The sequence below is a fragment of the Paralichthys olivaceus genome, chromosome 1 (assembly GCF_024713975.1).
Source record: "Paralichthys olivaceus isolate ysfri-2021 chromosome 1, ASM2471397v2, whole genome shotgun sequence".
Taxonomy (NCBI): domain Eukaryota; kingdom Metazoa; phylum Chordata; class Actinopteri; order Pleuronectiformes; family Paralichthyidae; genus Paralichthys; species Paralichthys olivaceus.
The window spans coordinates 18,737,136-18,759,822 of NC_091093.1; the positions used below are offsets into that span (position 1 = coordinate 18,737,136).

General features: G+C 40.2%; 1 protein-coding gene across 2 annotated transcripts in view; it reads left to right on the forward strand.

Moving 5' to 3' along the window:
• Nucleotides 1-22,687, forward strand: part of sbf2 (SET binding factor 2) — an 88,935-nt gene that overhangs the window by 34,250 nt on the left and 31,998 nt on the right. For both annotated transcript variants that reach the window (XM_069524255.1, XM_069524256.1), the window contains exons 4-17: nt 2,426-2,560; nt 2,945-3,055; nt 4,353-4,458; nt 8,133-8,265; nt 9,380-9,488; nt 9,835-9,948; nt 10,225-10,302; nt 10,561-10,674; nt 11,467-11,595; nt 12,650-12,748; nt 12,865-13,069; nt 13,272-13,381; nt 14,573-14,722; nt 20,978-21,046. In XM_069524255.1, the coding sequence (XP_069380356.1) occupies nt 2,426-2,560; nt 2,945-3,055; nt 4,353-4,458; nt 8,133-8,265; nt 9,380-9,488; nt 9,835-9,948; nt 10,225-10,302; nt 10,561-10,674; nt 11,467-11,595; nt 12,650-12,748; nt 12,865-13,069; nt 13,272-13,381; nt 14,573-14,722; nt 20,978-21,046 (1,662 nt within the window). The remainder of the gene's footprint in view (nt 1-2,425; nt 2,561-2,944; nt 3,056-4,352; nt 4,459-8,132; nt 8,266-9,379; nt 9,489-9,834; nt 9,949-10,224; nt 10,303-10,560; nt 10,675-11,466; nt 11,596-12,649; nt 12,749-12,864; nt 13,070-13,271; nt 13,382-14,572; nt 14,723-20,977; nt 21,047-22,687) is intronic.

Sequence of the window (22,687 nt, forward strand, 5' to 3'; positions counted from 1 at the left end):
ATTGTGTCTCTGTTTACTGTTATCAGGGGACTAGTGAGGCTGTTAGTGAGGCCCTGAAACTGTTGTTTATCACACATTCTCCACTTTGAATGTTTATATTAGCTCTTCAGGACAGAGTAAGCTGTAAAGTTGCTACTTTCACAACAGTAATTACTGCAATTATTTAATTACAAATTGTAGAATACTGATTTTACTGATTGATCCTCACTCAAATCACAGTCATCAACTTGTCGATCAGATCTGAGTGTGAGGATTTAAGCTTTGCTCTCACAAAGCAGTCCCTCTCTTCCCTCCCTTCAATCTTTAACAGAAGTTTTTGGGTTGTCAAATTTAATTAAAAGGTCTTAAATAAATATCACTGTGAATTTCTAGTATCTTTGTATAGTGTTTACATTTTTCCTTATATCTATATAGATATATATATCTATATATATATGTATATTTTTATTCTTATTTTTTATTTTTATTATTTTTTCTCTATCTTAATGCTCTTCTGCTGCTGTAATGTCAAAATTTCCCCAATGTGGGATGAATAAAGTCTATCTTATCTTATCTTTAACGATACTTTCAATTGAAGCAGACTGTTGTGCAAAGTTAGTTTCAGGCTGCAGAGCTCATTTTCCCATCCAGTGCCCATGTTGTGACCATCTGAACACCCAGAAGCATTCTGGTCTTAAAATGTGGTGTGATCAGTCAAGATGTTGGTGCATGGCTATCTTGAGGCAGGGGCAAGTAACTTTGCTTTTGACCCACAAAAATCTGGTCTGATTTCAGTGGTGCAGTATTTAACTGTTATTTTAAGGGCACATGGTCAAGTTTCAAGTTTCAATCGTTAAAGTGCAACCTGATACAAAGTTTCATTTGTGGCTAATATATTTATAAAACCCTAACCCTCTATAACCTTGATACTTGTTTCTAAAATAGAAAAAACAAATGATGTCTAAAGTTACGTAAAATATGACACTAGACCAAGACACGTGGCCACTTTAGGCACACTACAGACTGTAATATATGTATAAACCTTATATAACATAAATATAAACCATTGGAGTTGATCCAGCTCCACCTTACTTTTTTTTCAGTTAATAATTTGGTGAGGCTATATTTGGCCTCATGCAGACTTGTTCCTGCAAGGTAAACACCTCCCTGGATTCTGATGATGCTTCTTGAAACGTGAGGGTGTTTGGTTTTTACTCTCTTAACCAACATCCTTATCTGCGCAGTCGGATTCCAGGGAGAGTCCAGACGGGCGGCAGAGGAATGTATTTTGTCTAATAATTGAACCAAATCTTAGGAATAATGGGGAAATGTGACCTTCATCTGAATGAGATATTTTGATCCCGTGCTCCTCAGTCCTGAGATACCGAAGCACTTATGGCATGTTTTCACTGCCTGGAGAAATATACCAGATTGTGATAAGGGCTTTAGTTTGGAATGAGTGCAGAGAGGTCGGTGAATCAGTGCTCTGACAGAGCATAGGGATTCTCAATAGTGACATGGAGAACCAGATTGCTGCCCATATACGATTGTTTGGGTAGAGGTAGATAAAATGTTTGATAGTGACAAATATAGAGTTTATTTGGGGTGAATTTTGTAACTGTTAAAATCTGTTTAAAATTGTTTTAACTGCACTCATTATTACTACAATTACAATTACTTAAGTTGCTAATCCATCAAAACGTATTTATTCATGTAGAAGTGGTTTAAGATAACTTGTGACCTCTAATAACTAGTTTGAGGGAACCAATATTAATCAATTCGATTCATTTTCTAAACAAATGCACTTTGCCTCTTTCATTAACCTTATTGTACTTTTATTAAACACGTTGTGTTCATTCAATAGGTCAACTGGGATCAGCAACTGTAAAGGGACTGATTGAGAAATGAGATTAATTAATAGCCCAAACTTTCATAAAAGTATTTCTCCTCTCTGGAGACAGAAGAGCATTTTTAGGAATTTTTGGAACCTGACTTTGTGAATGTTGGTTCAAAGTTGATATTGATATGTTGGGGGAATACAACCAATTTTTCCACTACCTAACTGATTCAGATTTAATTGGATTTTAAATCAAGTATGCAAGACCACGACAGATTTTTGGTTATTGGATATTAAGAAAAATTTAATACCAATACGTCGGCTGTAAAAGAAAAAAAAATGGCAATGATTCGTCATATTTCTTAAACGATGTCAAATTAAGTTGTCAAACTCTTATTACAAAGAAATGTAATTGAGACTTAATCATTTACATTAACCATACATTTTTACTTTAAATAACCAGAATTATCGGACTTGAATCCAACGATCAGAATCCAGCTGAATCCAGCTGATCTCCTCTAAAGAACGGTTCAAGGTCTATAGTCCATGCCTCAGTGTTGAACTCTTCAACTGAAATCGTTTTTTTTGTGCTTGTTTTTGATATTTCAGGGAACAAAGAGTATTGAGGCTGACGGAGATGAAGATGAGGAGGCAGAGGACGATGGACTGATCCAGCCAGCTCAAGTGTTTGCACCAAAGAGTCTCATCCTCGTGTCCAGGCTGGATTATCCCGAAATATTCCGGGTAATAAGACACGACGTGATTAAATCTTGATTGAAAATATTTTTCTGTCTGGTCCTGAAGGAATATTCTTTTCTTTTTTTTTTTTTACACACTTGAGTAAAGTGAATGAGAATAGTTTGAGACATTATAAGTTTGTCTGATTTTTACATTCCAAAGTTAATCACAGACTCACAGTCAGTCATGCTATTTAAGGTAATAAGTGCTCCTCTGTTACAATGAGCTAAATAAACTGAGCTATGAAACCTAACCCTTCTTGTCTCATGGCCCAGATAAAATAAATGCAGATGATGATCAACCACGAGCTGCAATATTAATGTCTATGAAGAGTAGTTATCCTCTGCATGTGTCCATGTCTCACTTATATTTCACTTGTTGCTCTTGCAGGGCTGCTTGGGTCTGATCTACACCGTCCACATCGACAGCCTGAATTTCCCTTTAGAGGGTCTGGTTGCCAACCTCTTCACATTCCAGGTTCCCATTGCTGGTGGATCCCAGGTAAGTCTCACCTGAGGCAGAGACACTTCTGCTACCGGCCTGACTAAAGCAGACCAGACCGATGGCTGAACCTCGATGGTGCAGCCACTAAAATGATTTATGTTTGCTGTGCAGCCAATCAGGAGTGTTGTGCTGAGATGAAGCCAGAGATTGTGTTCTGACCTGGGACCAATAACAGCGTCGACCTCTTTAACTCTGCTAATAGCAGTTTGGAGGAATATATTCAAAAAAAGTTTTTCTTGCTGCAGTTTGGTGTCAGAAGGTGAGGATGTGAATCCAGTGAACCAGGCAACATTTTACTTACTGACACCTTTCAAAAAAAAAACTGTCAAGCAAGTGAGAGTTTGTTTTACATGCGCCCCGGGGCCAGAGCATGTCTCACAAATATGTTAGTTCACGAGTACAACTGTGGAGGAATCCTCATCACCGAGGTCAAATCTGCTTGTTCATGTGAGGACTATTCTGTTGGAAGACCACATTTAAAATCTCAATTCTTCAAATCCGCCTGTAAGGTGAACCTCTGCAGAGTAACAGAAATGTTATCAATAGATATTTCTCTTTAATGATGAACTTTTCCTCTAATTTTCTACTCTACCAGCCACTGGAAAAAAAGAGTGATCACGTGACATTAGTACTGGCCTCCGTTCACTGTCTCCTTTTCAAATTCAGGATCAATTTTAAGGTTTTATCGATTTAAAAAAAAAAGATTCAAATGGGCTGGCACCATTTATTTGAACTGTTGCACCTTCATCCCTGAGCACTGAGGGCGAACCTGATGCTTCTGACCAGGCCTTTGCCGGGACTGCCCCCTAATCTCTGGAGCGGCTTATTTATTCGTATCAGAACTGCTCAGACCCTAGAGACGTTTCAATCATTGCTTAAGAGCCACTTCCTTTCATTGGTTTTCAGTTCCAGTTGAGTTTAAGACCTCTATTTACATAATAACTGCCACTGTGCAATGATTTAATTCTGTAATATTTAGGATGTTTTTATGCTTTTTGTATTTTCTATTTATTCTTATAGATATTTTTTATATTTTCTTTAGTTTTAATTTTAATCCTGTAACTTGACTTGACTTTTGCATTTTGAAATATATATATATATTTCAAAATGCAAGATATTAAAGGTGAGGTTTCTGCCATCTGTGTGTTGCACCGGTCAAGATCGTTTGCTCAGTGAGAAGCAGCATCAGTTAGATGGTTTATTCAGCCCTGCCAGCATGTCTCTCATTTAATTGATACAGCCCGGCAGCCCACAGAACTTTTCTGACCTTTGCTGCATTTGTTTGTCTTTACAGAAGCTGTTTAGCCTGGGAGCAGGAGACCGGCAGCTCATCCAGACACCTCTGAACGACACACTGCCCGTCACATGCAAGAGTGTTGCTCTGCTCTTCCAGCAGCTGGGTGGGTCAAGCACTTTGATAGCTAGTGCTACTGACTAATAATCATGAGACAGGATGAGACTTGAGTCAGGACATTAGTGACTGTGGGACTAAATCTCAACAATGTTGATGTGTCATTTATTTGTTATTTGCTGCACAATTTGCAGGTTTCCTGCTGCCGGATGTCACTTCCACACAATGCTCCTTTTTGGCATTGAGAAAAATTTGTAGCATTTGTGTTGCTGGTTTTTATAATCTTAGCGCTCACATTGAAAAACATTTGTCTTTAATTACTGGCATAGTTTTCTTAGTTGAATTTATGAAGCAGATTTTTGTGTGTGACATATTTTACATTCACTTATTGTTGATCTTTATCAGATTTTGGAAGCTCTGCTGATCACACTGTGATAAACTACTGAACCGTACGACTTTTACAATCAGGAGACTTTTGCAGTAAAACCATAAGAACTTGGATTAAATCTGCACTAAATGTGTCTGAGGCGAGATTATGAGTTTTTTCACTGTGTCCCAACCCAGTAAAACATTTTCCGGGCACGAATGTGCACATGATGAATATTTGATTCAGTTTGCTGGTTTCATGTTTTTTTTTTGCACAATATGTTTAGTCAGAACATAAATAATTAGTGCAGTCAAACTGTGCTTGTGTTAGCAATACATGCCTGATTCACTCTTACTCATAATGTAAAGCGGCAGGTCCAGTTATTGGGGAGTGCACTGTCCTCAACTGAGAACGACAATTTGGCATAAATCATAAACTGAGCCAATTGCTTTTGGGTTTTTTTCACTTTTCAGATCATTCCAGAAGAATCATATTTTTGCAACTCTAGGCGTGCATCTGTGTGCCGAGAATGATATTTAATATAATTCACCTGAAATGCGATTTGTAATGGAAAGTTGGACCCCATTAAGCCACGTTCGATAAGAAGAATGTGCTTGAAAACAGAGTGGGTTTTATTTCCTGAGTGTATTAACACCATCCTCCCTTTGTTTGGACAAACTGGGGAACATGCGCATGGGGGGTACTTACACGATACACATGTGATCAGGGTCATGTGGGAGTCACGCATTTGTGGCCAATCTGGATACACAAAACAGAACAATCTTGACTTAATACCCAACAGTGGTCCGTCAGTCTTCATAAGCTGGTTTCCATTAATCAGTGCAATGCAGTATGTGAACAATGAGTGTTAAGTGCTGTTGTGCTGAAATTTGACTTGTTTAAATTATAGTTTCATGTCATCTGAGGTCAGAGTCATCATGTCAGCCTGGTCACTGCTGTATTGGAACATTTATGAACCTTTAGGCTGCTGCAGGACAGGTGACACGTGATTCTTTATATTGTTATTTTTCAATCTCTTTATTGAATATTGAAACAAGACTAAAGCCTGCAATATAGCTAGTCCTGACATGTTTACACTTAGGGATTAAATAAGCAAGACATAACATTTTAATCAGTGATCTGTATTTGAGTGCAGCTCAGGACAACATTTTCTGTCCGAGCCTGAGAGCAAACTAACCGAACCTGACTCAACAGGCATCCAAACCTGAACCGAGCCTGATTATAACCATGTGCAGAGTAAAAAACAAGTTGATAGTCCAGCCAATGTGACCGAACCCAAACTGAAGCCGAAACATTTCAAAATTTTTGTCCAAACTTGGCTAGGACCCTCTGGCTCTGGTCAGGTATCCTCACTCTAATCTGCATGCTACTGTACAATTTCCCGGCTGGAGGCTGTGACCATATCGTTCTTCTTATCCTTCAAGAAGTCATTCATCATATTTATCTCTGCAAAGGATGTTGTGTTTTTATTTGCTTTTGTTTGTTTGCACAATTATGCAAAAACTAAACTGATTTTATTGAAATTTTGTGGAGAGGAAGGGTATAAACCCCAGAAGAACACATTAAGTTTTGCAGCCGATCTGGATAAACCGACATATCCAGAATGTTTAGATAGGTCCGTGTACCTTTGAGTCTCAACGAATATTTCATTATTCCTGTAACAGAATGTTAATCTATGATCATTGAAATGAATGCCTCTGTCTTTTAACTATACAAAGTATACTATACATAAGTGATCAGTTTTCCGTCAGTCCTTCGGCTGATAAATAGTTGTAGTATAATAATTGCATATGATAGTGTAGCAGGACAGGATGTCAGGAGAATCTGCTCTCCTTGATACTGAGTAAAAGTAACTGACAGACAATGTCTCAGTTAATCATTCTTCTTACCTTACAACTGCTGAGGAGAAGCTAAATATCTCAAGTCAGCTGATCAGTTACACTCACAGAGAACAAGTGCATCCTTCTCACCTATTAGGTCATCCTCATGTCCGTATAAGGACGGGCTAGTAGTTGTGTGGACAGGCAGGTCGGCACATCGCAGTGGGTGAGCAGTTCACCGGAGTCACCAGAGAGGAATGTGTGTTAAACATGTACACGGGACAGGAAGTACATTCTGTGGGGCGAGATAAAACTGGCCGTCATCAGCCTGTTTGTTGTTTGCTGCTTTTGTCCGGGGCTTGTTCCTTTTTATCTCAGGGTCGGAAATGTGTCGCTGTTTCCAGGAGATAAGTCAACACCTGAACCTGAGGTGTGACTATGCAACCTGAGCTTCAGTGATGTGGTCACATGACCAAGGCACCAAGGTCTTGTGTGTCTCTTTTAATAGAAAAAGTGACCTTTGGATCCACCATGTCTAAAAAAGATGAATTAATTCAGTTTGCATAGATGCTCGCTCATTTAGCTTCAAGTCTCAGATTCTGTTGAGGCTCGTGTTTCCTGTTTATCACTGAAACGCTCCACTGAGGCAGCCAAACATCCAGACCCAGCGCCCCCAGTGGTGCGGATACGTCTGCCAGTGTTCCTCTCTCCTTATCACTCCGATGTGTGATGAATCGGTCTGTCAGTCGCTTGATAGGAAACAATAACAGGAACTGTAGACTTAGAATTCTTCCTGATTGTCACATCAGTATTTGAAATATTATTTATACTATGTGTGTAATTTCCTTTGTTTTCTCGGAGATGAGTTTTCCCATAGGCTTTGCATTCAGTGTTTAATATAAACTGTCCCATTTGGTTGTGGAAAATTATTATTTTTGTCTTCATGAGCCAGCAGCTTACGTTGTTTTAGATAATAGTAGACAGCTTGCAGTTGTTGTGATCAACTTTTTGGCTCCTTAATTTTAGATTACCATTTTCAACTGACATTTTATTTTATTTTATTTTATTCTATTTTATTTTATTCAATTTCTTATATATTGTTGTTTTTCTACATTGATGTTTTATGTACATAAGTAGTGCACCAATTACACCAAGGCAATTTCCTGTATGTGCAAACATACCTGGCAAATAAAAGAATTCTGATTCTGATTCTGATTAAGGAATAGTTTATATATATATATATATATATATATATATATATATGTATGTCTTTAAGTAGTACGACAACCATTTATGTGATGCCTGATATGGTTGTTCTGCATAGCACTGCCAAAATTACAAAAAAAAATCTACAAATCCTCCAAATGGTTATGTTTTGTTCTAATCTGTGTTCAAGGTTACAAATTCTTTCTGCAAATAGCCCTGAGTGATAAATGATCTGGAACGATGTGGCAGTCGCATTCCAACAAATACCTCGTTGATTTTCATTGTCCTTGGTTTTTTTTCTCATTCCAGGAATCCAAAATGTTCTAAGCCTGTTTTGTGCGGTTCTGACAGAACACAAGGTTTTGTTCCACTCCACCAGCTACCAGCGGCTCGGAGAGGCTAGTCGCGCCCTGGAAGCCCTCATGTTTCCGCTTAAATACAGGTGAGTGAGTGTGTGTGTGTTTGACCCCGGCAGCACGACAGATTCTCATGTGACTTTCCACTGTTATGTCTTCTGTGGATGATCTGACTGATGATTAACTTTGTTCAACACTGTATTCAGCTCAATCAACAGCTACAGTATGTCCACTTACGATCACGGCTTTGTTTAACCTTGTACATGTGGTAACTTTCAAGGATTTTTCCACTCACCCACTCTAAGAATGCCCTTCTTCTATAGATGGCTTTCATCGGCACTGTGATCAGTTTCTTCTCCTGTTTGCAACAAATCAGTTCATTACTGTCACTCTTTAGAAAAACACCATTAAGGCCATCATCAATGAGCACAAAATGGTCACATGATCAGTATAGACAGGTCTTCACAGATCATATAACTGTTCAACAGGCTGAAATAAATTCTTAATGTCGATACGATTCAATAGCCATGAGACATTAAAGGTATTTTAAGCTCACCACCTTCTTGAGTGCCTTCGCTGTAAACCTCATCATTCACAAACTGTAATGTCGGCACTGTAATCCTCTAATGTTTTGTCTGAGGACATTAAAACAAGAGACAAGGAGACGGTGCTCCAGTGAGCCATGCTACAGTAAATGGGCAACTTTTAGGAATAGAAGAAAAATCCTCACAGTAATATTAATAGAAATTCACTCATCAGTGATTGTGCTCCTCAACATCTTGTCAAACATTTACTGTATATTCTTTAAAAGGAGACAAGACGCTCTCATGAGTTTATCAGTATTTAAATAATTGTATCCATGTTGCTCTGCCCTAGTTGATAATATTGAATACAAATAGTGCAGCCCATTCTAAACCTGCCGGTCACCTTTTTTTTTCATATTTTATTAATATACATAAATGCATCTCTGCACCAAATTCGACACTGCACTTCCTTGGGCCCTTAACGATGCACTTGAAAACAGAAAGACGAAGGGTTCTCAAGATATGTAAGCCACAGAGAGACAGACAATGATTTCTGGAATTATTAGATAGATGTGAAAGTCCTTAAGCTTGTAATCGGTTTAATTCTCACCTCTCTCTCTTCCTAACATACCTGAACATATTCTGTGTATTCATCATTATGTCCTCATGTGTTTAGTTACCCATACATCCCTATTCTACCATCGCGGCTGCTGGAGGTCCTGAGCTCACCCACTCCCTTCATCATCGGCGTGCACTCCATGTTTCAGACTGAAATCCAAGATCTGGTGAGTACAAACACCTCACAGGCATCCAGCAATCTCTCTAAATTGTGTGCAGAACTCATAGATCATAAATTGTACTTCCAAACACATGTATATTATTAAGAAATAATTGAGCATTTTAGAGTCCATTTTGATAGAAATGATGATGATGATGCATCATGGCATTTTAGGATTTGTTTTTCCTTCTGACGAGGAAGAATTTGAAGTTTTTACACATGAGGATTGAATAATCCAACTTTAAACAGGATCTTTATTTAGTTGGTTTTGGCAAACATGTTGCACCACACTGTACGGCCTCCATCTGCAATCAGACCACCTGACCTTTCGCTGTTCTGTGTCTATTTACCAGTTGGATGTTATTATTGCTGACCTGGATGGAGGAACAATAAAGATTCCTGAGTGCATCCACTTGTCCCTGCTCCCTGAACCTCTGCTACACCAAACCCAAACTTCCCTGTCCCTGGTAAACACAGACACACACTCACACATGGCACACACGTATTAACACAGACACTATAATATGACTGCATTAGAAGTGAGCAACTTTAAAAAGTATGTCCTTGTGTAGCCACAGTACATTTATGTAGATCTACAGACAAAGATATTAATCCCCACGACTGCTGGTTAAATTTATGTTCTTGTTTTTGCGGTCTTATCTGAATCATGTGACACCCTTGCCGTTGCATTTATGTGATGTGGAAATAAATCAAATTACAGGGAAATAAATGTATTTTCTCAGGTTTTGCACCCTGATCTGGAGATAGCAGACAATGCCTTCCCTCCTCCTCGCACTGCACCCTCCAACCTCAAGTTGTTGGTAAGTCAGCATCACTTCTTCCTCCTTCTCCTTGTCCTCCTCCTCTTCCTCCCACACACAAGGAAAACATGTTAAGTATCATCAAACAAAATATCTTATCGCTACAAGGTTACATTCACTGACTGATTGTAACCCATTACCCCCAAGACAAATAACATCTATGTTGCATAATTTACTCATTAGACTGCAATTGTGGCATAGCTGTTTGATGACTAATATCTGCATACATATGTGTGTGTATGTGCATGTGTGTTCCAGGATAAGGAGGTGAGGGCCGTCTTTCTCAGGCTGTTTGCACAACTCTTCCAGGGCTACAGGTCTTGCCTGCAGCTCATCCGCATCCATTCTGAGCCTGTTATTCATTTTCACAAGGTAAGATTACAACATAGCACAATCCGCACTGTCGAAAGTGAGATTTAGCAAAAACCTAATTTTCCAACATGTGACCTCAGATTAAACTCTCCTCATCAAACACATTGTGCTGTAAATCTCCCAAGAATGTTTGAGTCCAGCAGTGAGTGTGGAGTTAAATACCAAACAGATAAACCTGTCAGGGATGTATAGAGAGTATGTGAGTGTACATGTTGTTTTCCACGTGTTGTAGAGGCGCTGTGAGCCTCTGCCTTTGTTTATGCTAGTTTCGGACGCAGTCCTGTAACTGTGAGCATGGCCCGGCGATGAGCTACATGAAACACATTAGGTCCACATTTTTGTTTTGTGCCAGGGATTTTGTTTGTTCATGTCTGTTAGTGTCTCCGTGGTTACTCCACAGCACATCATCCTCAAAGTACCCCACATGGATCACATTATAAACAAACGCTCAGCTTAGTTGCCTGGAATTGCTGACTGGAGGCAGCCTGAGTGAACTGTGCTTTATCTCCTCTCCACACAAGCACAAATAATTATGCGTAAAGTAAATGAATTTGCACATGGTCAATAATGGCAAGATTTCTATCCCTTTTTCTATATGCTGTAGAATCAAAGATTACAGCATGAAAAGAGGCCATTGTCAGCCCCCCTCACAGAGAAACCTTTGTAATCCTACTCTAAAAATGTCTGTAATCACTGTGCTTGTTTTTCAGTCGACAGTATATCCATATGAACAGGATTACATTGCTCCCACCTGTGTGCGATTGTAACTGCTCTAATTCTGACATTATCCAGACTGCCTTCCTGGGCCAGCGAGGCCTCATTGAGAACGATTTCCTGACCAAGGTTTTGGATGGCATGGCCTTCGCTGGCTTCGTCTCAGAGAGAGGTCCGCCTTACAGAGCCTGTGATCTGTTTGATGAGGTACGGTACCACGACGCTCAATAACCTTCACTCTTAAAGTGGGGGACTTCATACACAGACGTTGTCTTACTCTTAAGTGGATAAGAAACTATTTTTATTGTTGTCTTGTCACATACGGTCAAACTGTTCATGATCATCCAGTGAACTGGTTATTAACTAATCAATAAGGTCAGTGTTGGTTATAATCAGAGGTGTAATGATCATCATGAGCAAATTACAAAATAGTTTTAATCAGAGGTGTTATTGTGATGGTGAGACCAAAGTAGTCATGTAGTTTAAAGACAATGAAATAGATACAATGTGCAATGATTCCAAATAAACAGCTTAATCTAACTTTAAACAGAACCAAAATACCTTCACCGCCAGTCCCCTTAAATTAGAACAAGCCTTATAGCTAAGGCCACATTAGGTTTCACAGCTACACTTTGGTGATATTTACAGGTTTCTCACCTTATTTATCACCATACAGTGGCTGACAAAATCCTACACCCCTATGAAACCACATTTAAATCCAATAGATCCAGATTTTTAATTGGATCTGCTGGAAACAAACTCAAAACCAACCCCCTGAATATGAATGAAGTCTGAGAAATTAACAAACATGTAAAACGCAATCTGCAATGTGAAAGAAAGTGAAAAAGAAATCCTGGACTTGTCCCCTGATCCAGATCTGCACTAAAATGTTATTGTTTCTTTCTTGATCACTATCCCATCCAAGTTTGGGAGGAAATCCATTTAGTGTTTTTTTGTGTGTAATGCTGCTAACTAACAAACAAACGCAGGTGTTGCAATTTACAGGTGTTACAGTGTTGATTGTAAAATGGAAAATTTGTTTTATTACATTCGTAAATATAATAAGCTGTGCCTGCAGCCGGGTGGGGGTTAGAGTATTGTGGTTCAGTCATCCGTCCTGTGGACATTTGCACACTAGTCATCAGTAAAACCTTGGGCTGTGTTCTACATGATGATGATTATGATGATGATGATGCAGATGATGATGCAGATGATGATGCACCCATGTAACAGCATATTTCACTGTTTTGATGTTTTCTAGCTGGTGGCCTCAGGCATTGACAGCTTTAAGGATGAAGAGGTCAGCCCTACCAAGCTGCAGAAGCACATCAGGGAACTGTCGGAGCAGCTGTACAGAAACGTAAGTCTGCATGCAAAGCTCTGCAACACGCACTACACGTGTTTTGCGTTATAGCCTCAATATTTACAGCTATGCATCCTATTAATGCATGTTTGCCCCTGGTCGATGTACTCTAGGAGAATCCGAACCCCCACATGGCATTCCAGAAAGTGCCTCGGCCGTCAGAGGGATCCCATCTACGAGTGCACCAGGTACCCTTCCCCCCCCTGGCTGACGAAAAGGTGGAGAAGATGGTGCAGGAGGGTGTGGCTAAACACAGCAGCGCACCTGCTTCTGTACGGCCTGAGAGGAAGTGCGTTGTACCTGCGGGGCCTGGCGTCGGTAGGGCCAACTTTTAAACTGCTGGCATGTTACAAAACGTAACAGCCCCTCTGCGTTTGCAACAATATGAATATTACTTAAAGTCATAACATACCTGTGGGTGTTTTGTTTGGGTATAAAATGTGCCTGTGACTTCTACAAAAACTCTGTTATATGCAGTCTGCAGTAATTCCCCTCCTGTCCTGTGTTTTCTGTGTTCCAGTGTCTATTATGGGTAAGAGTGGTTCCGTGTTTAACAGTGCACGCAGGCTGGAGGTTGTGCGGAGCTGCATCTCCTTCATCTTTGACAACAAGACCCTGGAGACTGAAAAGGTAATAAACAATGTCTTTCATCAGTGGAGCTAATCAGCCTCTAAACAAGCTCATGAACTGCAGGCATCTGCTCTTTGTGTTGCACCACTCCAGCAGGCAGCTTTAGAGCTGCAGAGAGCCGCTCTGTCCTCACCGTATCATCCTAATATCTCCCAGCTGACACACACACTCCCGTACAGAGATGGTTAGAGCCGATGCCAAAACACTCTCCGAATCCATGTCGTTATATTGCTAACTTTGCTGAGCAATAACTCCTGTCTCATGGATTTTCCTCCAAAAAGCATATGTGTTACACAAAAATGTCTGCTCCAGTTTTTCCTTTATTGTGGCCCCACGTAAGTGAAGTCATAGGTGAACACTCTCCCCAATATGCATCCAGTATGTTTAAAGTGGGATGGTTGCCATTTGATTTATGTATCCCATTGGCTATGTGTAGGATTTATATAATCCAGGCCTGCATTTGTGTCCAAATGTAAGAATCCATAGCATGCGACCTCTGAACGCCCTGTGAGCCTGTAAATCCCTCATTGCCCAAACATCAGACTGAAGACCATTAGCAACACAACATGTTGATTCTGCAGCTGGTGGGACTGTGTTGGTACATAGTGTTGTTGTGAGCAGTGAATACACAGCAAAATAAAAGATTTGCTTTTTATCGCCACATGATTAACTTGTCGTTCAATGATTAGAAGTTGAGATCAACAAAAACATGATCTAAAAAACACTTTTACCACGTGCATATCTCAGCAAAAAGGGAGAGACAACACAATCTATCTTATGGTAAGTGATGCCATGAAGAGGTGACAATGAATTCACAAAATTATATGCCCTCGTACATACATATACATATTTAAAAATGCATTTTCCAGGTATCTCTGCATCAACTATAGACACGACCTAAAGCTTATAAAGATTTAAAAAATGTTTTGATCATATGCTAATCACTGTGAAATCAGAAAAATGATGTCCCATGGTCTAATGCATTGACTTTTGCATCATCATGATGACATCATTATGAAATGGTATTATTACAGTATAAAGAATTAGCCTGATTTGGGTACATACAGTGTGCACAAGGTCTCAATGTGTTTTCCATTTTTTTATCAATCACAAATTGTTGATTGCCTCGTTTTATTTAAAAGTATTTTCTTCTTTTGTTAAAACCCTCCATGTCTGCGTTTTTCTTAATAGACGCTGCCGGCTGCACTGCGCGCACTGAAAGGCAAAGCGGCTCGCCAGTGTGTGACTGAAGAACTGAGTCTTCATGTGCAGCAGAACCGTGCCATACTGGACCACCAACAGTTTGACTACATCATTCGTATGATCAACTGCGCCCTCCAGGTAAGGAACAGACAGACATGTCAACACAAGTTGCAGACACACCTTTTGCATCCATACTAAAAAAGAGTCCATGCAGCAAAGGAAGCAACATCATTTTTTTAAATGTATTTTTTTGTTCAATATATTGATGTAATCTTAATTTACTGAACATTAATTTTAGATTGGCTCAGATTGTGAGTTATATTTGACATTTGGTTGCCTGAAAAATCAAATTGTTTCATATTTGTTTAATAATAATAATAATAATAATAATACATAGTATTACATTCAACACTGAGGGAACTACATCACACTGATTGGTTTTCAGACTCTTCATCAAAAGCTACTGTCAAAGAAAATATTGGGGAGAAAACTACATCATCACATAAAGTAACATCCATTGAAATTGCATTATACATGAGAAACTGTGCATGTTGTCAAAATTATATCTACATGTGTTTTTACCGTTGAATGATATTGATATTTTTTCGATCTGCTGATAAACCAGATTATTAAACATTTTGATTGTGATTTAAACATTTTATTTTATTTTAATTTATTTTATTCTGCTCCAAACAAAATTATTATTGTACTATCCCAGCAAGCTTACCCAAACTGCAATAAAGGGTCAGGGTCTGCAGATATCTTTCTCTCAGGCTTCCTCGACACACGTGACCAAAACTGATCATACAAATCAATTTGTAACATCTAAACATTTTTATTTAATTTGACCCAAAAACTATCTAGAAATTATGCCATAGTTCACTGTACAGTAGTGCGTGTCTACCTTAATATGCAAATGTTTTAGCCCTCTACCCCACATTTTCAACAGATGCCCTTTTTTACAAGCTGTAACTGGTTCTAATTTAGCAAATAGCGATGTTTAAGTGGGGCAGTAGTGCACATAACCTAAGAAGCACAAGCCGACCCTCTCTCGTCCACATTTTTTACCCCTGTATTCTCAAGTTTGTATTTGTTTAAATCAACCTGGCAGCATGTCAGCGCGTCTCGACAATGTTGCTCATCAGAAAGTGTCTCTGTCTCTTTTCTGGTGCCCTCTTGCCTCAACTACTTGTCAGAGTTAGTAAGTAATGTGTTTTTGTGCAGCTCATAAAGAGTCAGTGAGGCTTCACTCAGCCCGAGCAGCCAGGTCTTTATTGGTAGTTCCTCAAGTTTTACTGCCCTGAATCAGCCCCCTTCCATGGATTTAAAATATTTGAAGGAGTCCTCACAGAGTGCAACTTTTATGGAGCGACTTTGAATTCCAGTCATTCTTTTTTTTTCTTTTTTTTCCCCCAAATGATAAAAAACAATTAATCCCACATTCTGCACTGGCCAGGGACATGCAAGGTCATCTGACGTGATATTTGACATGTCCACAATTACACAACACGTCAAAATGAACTTAAGTGCATCTTTCATGACTTTGGCCAATAAAATGTCTACTGAAACGTAAATTTATTAAAGTAATTTATGCCTCACTACGTAAGCAGGGTGACGTGAAATAGTAAGCTTGTTGTAATCTTCCATTCCAGGAGCAGAGATGAACAATGAGTAGTTTGTCAGTGATGTGCATCGGTTGAAAAGCCAAAAAGCCACCAATCTCTCTTCTGCATGACCTCTTTAGTCAGGAGTTATATTCAAGTCTGAATTGATGTGAAGCTGCATGCTGTTTTGATATACAATTGTTGTGGGGCTATCTGATAGCCAGGCAGTCTTTTTTGTACTGAAATGAGATCCTGATTTGTCAGCTTTTGTTGGAACCAATGCGTGATCAGGGTGGTTTTTTTTCAGTTGTTTCAAAGAAGGAGATATTTTTTAACAAAATGATGATCAATAGAGTGAACCCCTGCAGAATGCACTGAGGAGATGAATATGGAATGGATGAGTCTAGCGGAGTGGTACAGCTCTTCTTTTATCGAAGTAATTGTCTTGCACATCTGGAAATATGCAGATGTAGTCTGTACACTATCTACTGTTTGCAACACAAGCTGTTCATGATAAGAGAATGCAAAAGAGGCCTCACCTTTAATATAAACTATACTATCTATATTATTACCATATTGATGTATTTTACCACAGAAGTCTCCAAGTGAGTTTTAAAGACTAATTTGACTTGTCTCCTCTGGCCCGCTGCTGAAAAACCAATCATCCGCAGCCACACATGGGGAGAGAAGCAGTAATTTCACAGATGGAGAAGTGACTTGATGTGGAGTGCACTTTAGTTAACTGCAGCATGGGGTACGACATAGTCAGCCTTTCTCTCATTTGTCTTTTTTTTAGATTTTATTGTGTATTGTTTGTCTTTTTTTTTTCTCTTGCTTAAACATGAAAGGCGACCAGTTGTTCCTGGCTTTCATTTCTTAGTCTCAATTGACTTGTGAGGGATTTGTCTCCGACAAGCTGTGAAAGGAATATAAATAGTAAATTGCATGGCCAGTAATTACTTTCATACACTGCACTCTGCCCTTTCTTTCTACGCCTGGCCACATAAGAGCCCCGGAACGATATTAACACAGGGATTGCAGAAGTGTGTGTGTATGGGTGTGTGTGCGTGTTAGAGATCCTTCAGTGCCTAACAAAGCCAAAGTGACCTATTCTGTAAAAAATGCTGCTCGCTCTTTGTCCAATGACAGCATCATACCTCATTTGGATTTCTGGAATACATGTTGATGTGACACATTGATTTGCAATGACATCATCAATAAGAGGCCAGTTACAACATTTATTGTTTGTTGAATGTCAACTTCAGGCTGAATGACATATCTGTTGTCTGGTTGCAATCAGTGTTTTCTTGTGAAAAAGGTTTTGCAGGCGAGCCGAGTCAAAGGAACTGGTACAGAAACTGTGCAATAGTTGAAAGGTTAGGACATTGGAGTCAGATGGTACTGTGCCGTGTCAGTGATTGTTCATTTGTTTTTCATTCTTCACATTTTTTGTAATTCACAAAACAATGTCGAGACAGTCTCTGGACTGAGTTAACATGGACCAAAAGTTTACACTGACACATTTTTTCCTGTTCAAACATCTGTTGTAATCCTTATCTGTCCTCTGCTATGCACAGTAACAGCAATCATTAGAGCATTTCAGTTAATTGCATATGTGTGTGCCTGTGTGTGTGGGTGTGTGCGTGTGTGTGGGTGTGGGGTGCTCCCAATTTTAGAAGTAGACGTTGCGCAAGCCATGTGGGGGAACGAGCCCTGCTGTGGATGTATCCTGGCATCCCAACCATTTCCTGTCAGATAGGATTATGAGCCCTCTGTGCTCTGCTCTCAGGGCCGAGGGCCTCATGATGGTGCTCAAAAACACACTGAATGGCAGTTCACTGCGAGGAAAGGGGGAACGGGGCGGGAGGTCCATGGGAAGTGGCCGCAACGGCATAAAGTCTATGCGTTCTGCATGATCCAGAGCTCTATCGTCTGATCTGGAACATTCATGTGCCGTGGCTGCAGGATAGGGAAACGCTGGAAAAGTACAAGGCACATAATGTGACTGTCCCGTCTGAGCTGATGGACGAGAGCCCCTACCAGCTTGAGCCCATGTCCCAGCTTGAGCCTGAGGGCGGCCTGCTGGAGTTCAATCACTGGGCACATCTCCTTTAATAGTGAATACATGACTTTATTACATTTTTATATTATTTAGATCGTAAATTAGTTTTTGCTGTGAGAACATGGCCCCTGTCAGCCTTGATCTTCCTGATGGATTCCCTTTACGTAATATGGTCACTGGGAATCTGCACTCAGTATCATTCCCATGGTCAGATAAGAGATCCTAGATTCTCTAGGATGTACGTGCATCTGTATGTCCAGGTAAACATCTGCGTTAATCAGATTTCATGCTTTGACTGTGAAAAATCTGTTTGTTGCTCATCTTGACATCACAGAGGTCTAATATGCAGCCTATTCCTCTTTCTATAGCTGCAATTAACTGTAACGGTTTTGTTTTTCTAAGTCCATAACCACTCGTCCGTGGCAGCTCTTTGCACAGTTTTCCTGGAAAGCGCACAGGAAGCTCTTGTTTGTTCACATCCTCCAGCGTTTGTGTGTCACATGTTCAGGCTTCTTGTTTTCGCCCGCTGCATACGTGTCTGACACAGAGCGGCTGTGTTAGTCATCACAGACCATCGCAGCTCCTGCCGCCTCAAGAATGAGGGAAAGAAAAGTTTGGGCATACAGTAGATAATGGGAGGAAAGGAAGACGACAAGGTGTCCGTGCAAACAAGAGCAGGGGTTTGCAACAACCTACCATCCCTCCATTCTAGAAATCCTAAATAAGGGAACATTAATCTCCACCCTGCACCATGTGGATCAGTTTCTGCTCGATCCCAATGATCGACTGCTAAAGTACGACGCCCTCACCTTTGATCGGCTACAGACTTTTTATTCAGTCTAATCCCAGACCTGCTCCAGATTTCAGTTCTTATCAGTTCTCTTTGTTAGTTGACCCCTGAAGCTTTTGAGCTGTCACTAAGCCTCTCTGTCTGCTTACAGGAGATTAAGCTAGAGGTTTGCAGGTGATAATAAGTGGGGCTTAAGTAAACCTGATAATGTCACTTTACCTGAGATACGATGTGTTGAAATAAGCATGTGACGTGTTCTTCATCTGTAGCAACAGCTCTTTTCAGTGCAGAAAACGACTGTCATATTTTGCTGTTCCAACAACCTGACTACATGCATTACTGTACTTCACTCGTGACGTTGGTGTGATGCCGGTTTGTTAGATACTCACACTTTTTTTTTCTTGCATTTGCAATTTCCACTTGTTGTTCTATTTTGTCTGCGGTCCATGAACTCCTGCGACCTGCTGCATTGTTAGGTCCGGCTGGTAAACAATGCGTTGGTGCCGCTCCAGGCTGGAACATTTCACCGCAGCCCAAATAACTGCAAAGAAAAACACAAGCGACAAGAAAAATAAAATAGAAACTATGTTGCTCGGTCGACGGGGGGGCCAGGCTTTCATGTGGAACTTGTGTTTTGCATTTTCTCCCTCCTTTTTTTTTTTTTTTTTTTTTTTTCCAAGGAATGGCAGTAATAGAGGCCCCCCCAGCGCAGACCGCTATCAGAAAGTGCTGCATTCTTCTCCTTATCTCTCCCTCCAAAATTAAACACTGATAGTGTGAAGAAAAACTCAACCATAAGTCAAGATTTTCTTGGAAAGAGAAAATTTATTAAAAGAAAAGGAAGAAAGGAAATGTTTGTGAAATACACAGTTTCTCTCCATGAGGTCCCACTGAGGGTTCTGAGGTGCTGCACCATGTCAGAATCAGTGCTGTTGTTTGTACAGTCTTAAATCAAGTTACCTCTGGCCATTCTCATTTACAGGGTTCAAAAACGTAATCCCTGAAAAGCTCACCAGAGTTAAGTACCAATTTCCTGAGAATGAAGTACTTTTAAGTCCAGCTCGCGTCCTTTCTCTTATTCTCTGTGATCTCTGGAGGAAAAATTTAGTTTGGGCCCCTAAGTCCCCCGGCCGGCTCTAAGCCTCTTAATGTACCATTCATCTTAATACAATTCTCTTGAGAGCACCATCAAGCTCCGCCTCTTGACTTGAAACAATTCCAAATACAAAGACACGTTGGCGTGGTGCGTCGACGCAAGGAGGTTAGGTTTTCAGCTATTTACTGATTTTAACTTGGGGAAAAATAATAATTTTTCAGGCTGTTTGATAACAGAGCATTCTGTGGCCAGAAAAGCCGATTTTATGCAACGTCATATGATGGAACGAGGAATTCAAAACATAAAAGTGACCGATAAAAATTAGACTGGAATGCTCTGACAATTGTGTCAGGGCAGGGATTATATAAGGCTATTGAAAGCATATGTCCAAAAAGAGTGGTTTCTACAGATATGTTTTTATTTGAGCATCACAAGGACATTTAACAAGACACAGTGTCTTTATATAACAGGAAGTTATGTTTGTTCGCCCCCATTTCACATCGCTGCACTGCCGATCTACAGAAGGTCGTCAGTCATGTACAGTTTGTTCTTAGAGTTTCTCATTTCAGAATACATGCATTCATTATTTCAGTATAATGAGAATAATGGTTTTCCTTTAAGTTTCTACGTGCGTGCATGTGCGTGCATGTGCGTGCGTGCATGTGCGTGCGTGCATGTGCGTGCCTGCGCGTGTGTGTGAGAATGAGTGTGTTTGTGACCTCTCTGTCGGACACCAGCCTTGCTCCTGTAGGGGCTCCATGTAAAAGGTGATCATAGAGCTGTGTAACATGTCTCCTGCTGTGTTCTGCCCTGCTCACTCTTCTCTGTGTTCGGCCCACAGGACTGCTCCAGCTCAGAGGAGTTCACAATGGCTGCTGCACTGCTGCCCCTGTCAACAGCCTTTTACAGGGTAAGGAAAAGGAATATATGTACGTGTGTGTAGGACCCCATTCACACCCGGTCTTAAGATCTGTCCTGAGGGATCCAATCACAAGTGGATATCAACTGATCTCCACATAATGGTTGCTTCTGTTCTTTTAATCTGCAAAATCTATCTGGAGTCTCCTGATTCTTCTCTCTCTCTCTCTCTCTCTCTCTCTCTCTCTCTCTCTCTCTCTCTCTCTCTCTCTCTCTCTCTCTCTCTCTCTCTCTCTCTCCCTCTCTCTCTCTCTCTCTCTCTCTCTCTATTGAACACATCTTTAAACTCAGACTTGGTTAAAACAACGTTGTTCGGTCTTCACAAACACACATGATTATTTGCAAATAGAGCAGGAAAGTGAGAAATGATCACAATAGGTCACAATTGGGAGACACATTCAGGATGCTGATGTTAATACCAGGTCTGGACAGGGCCTATATATGTGTATATAGATATATAGATAGTATATGAACGACATGTCCTGCTCATTACTTATAATGGTCCCCAGTCGTTCAAAAACAAATAATAGGGATTCTTATAAACACTGTTCTGTGTTCATGTCGAGAAGGAACATGAGCGAATGTATTGTTTTGATATTTTAGTCGCCTGTGGTGGGGCCTCAGTTATCAGAAGCTTGTTGGCAGTGAACAGTTAGAGGGAGGACATTTCTCTCAAGCCTTTGACCTTTGTTGATCCCAAAGCATTTAAATGTGGAAGTCTCACAGTCCAGCCATGGCATTCTGCTTCCAGACCACATTATCAACACTGGGTAGCTGCCTTGTTTACCGCCACTGTGTCCCCACAGCTTGCTCATTGCCATGGCGACAGACACAACTGTCCGCGTTGGCTTTTTGTTGGGTACCGGTGCCATACCCGGATGGGCAGGACTGGGACCTGGCCCGATCTCCAAAACCACATGACTCATCCAGTTCACATGCCCCAGAGAGATGTAGCCCTCTTAGATCAACTGTATGTGTTGGCCACCAACACTGAAACTGAATCACTTACTTCTTTTACCTTGTTACAAGTATATACCACAGAAGTCATAGTTATTATTACACAATGGCGTGATTTCCTGCTTTTCTCTGTCTGAACATTATAAATGATTTCTTGTGCGTCGCTGGCAGCTGCTGAGAAGAAAAAATATTTTGAGAATGCAACAGATTTTTCACTGATGCTTTCAGATGAGTGGAACTGGTGTCAATGAGCTCTGCCTCCCTCAACGGGTGAAAAGTAAAGATGGGTCAGGAGGGAACCTGATGACATTATTTCTAATCTTGAGTTTAGTGGTGCAAAGATCATGGGGTAGAAGTGTGAGAAAAACAGTGTGCATGATCCTGACAGCTCACAAATGATCATCACTTGTTTCTGAATGTGTTTAACAACCTTCTCTTTAATGTGCACATTTGAGTAATATGAAAACTAGCTTTAAATGTTTATAACATGATGGCAGAACACTGCAGTTTACACAACATGCTGCATTTAGATAGCAGGCAGTTGCTTTTACAGTCATTTTAAGTATTTAAAATATTCCACCTCATCATTCTCCCTCCATCCTCAGCCTGTATTATTTAAAATGAATTTTTTGTGAAGAACTTTATGAGATTGAAAGAGTTGCATGTACTCAGATTA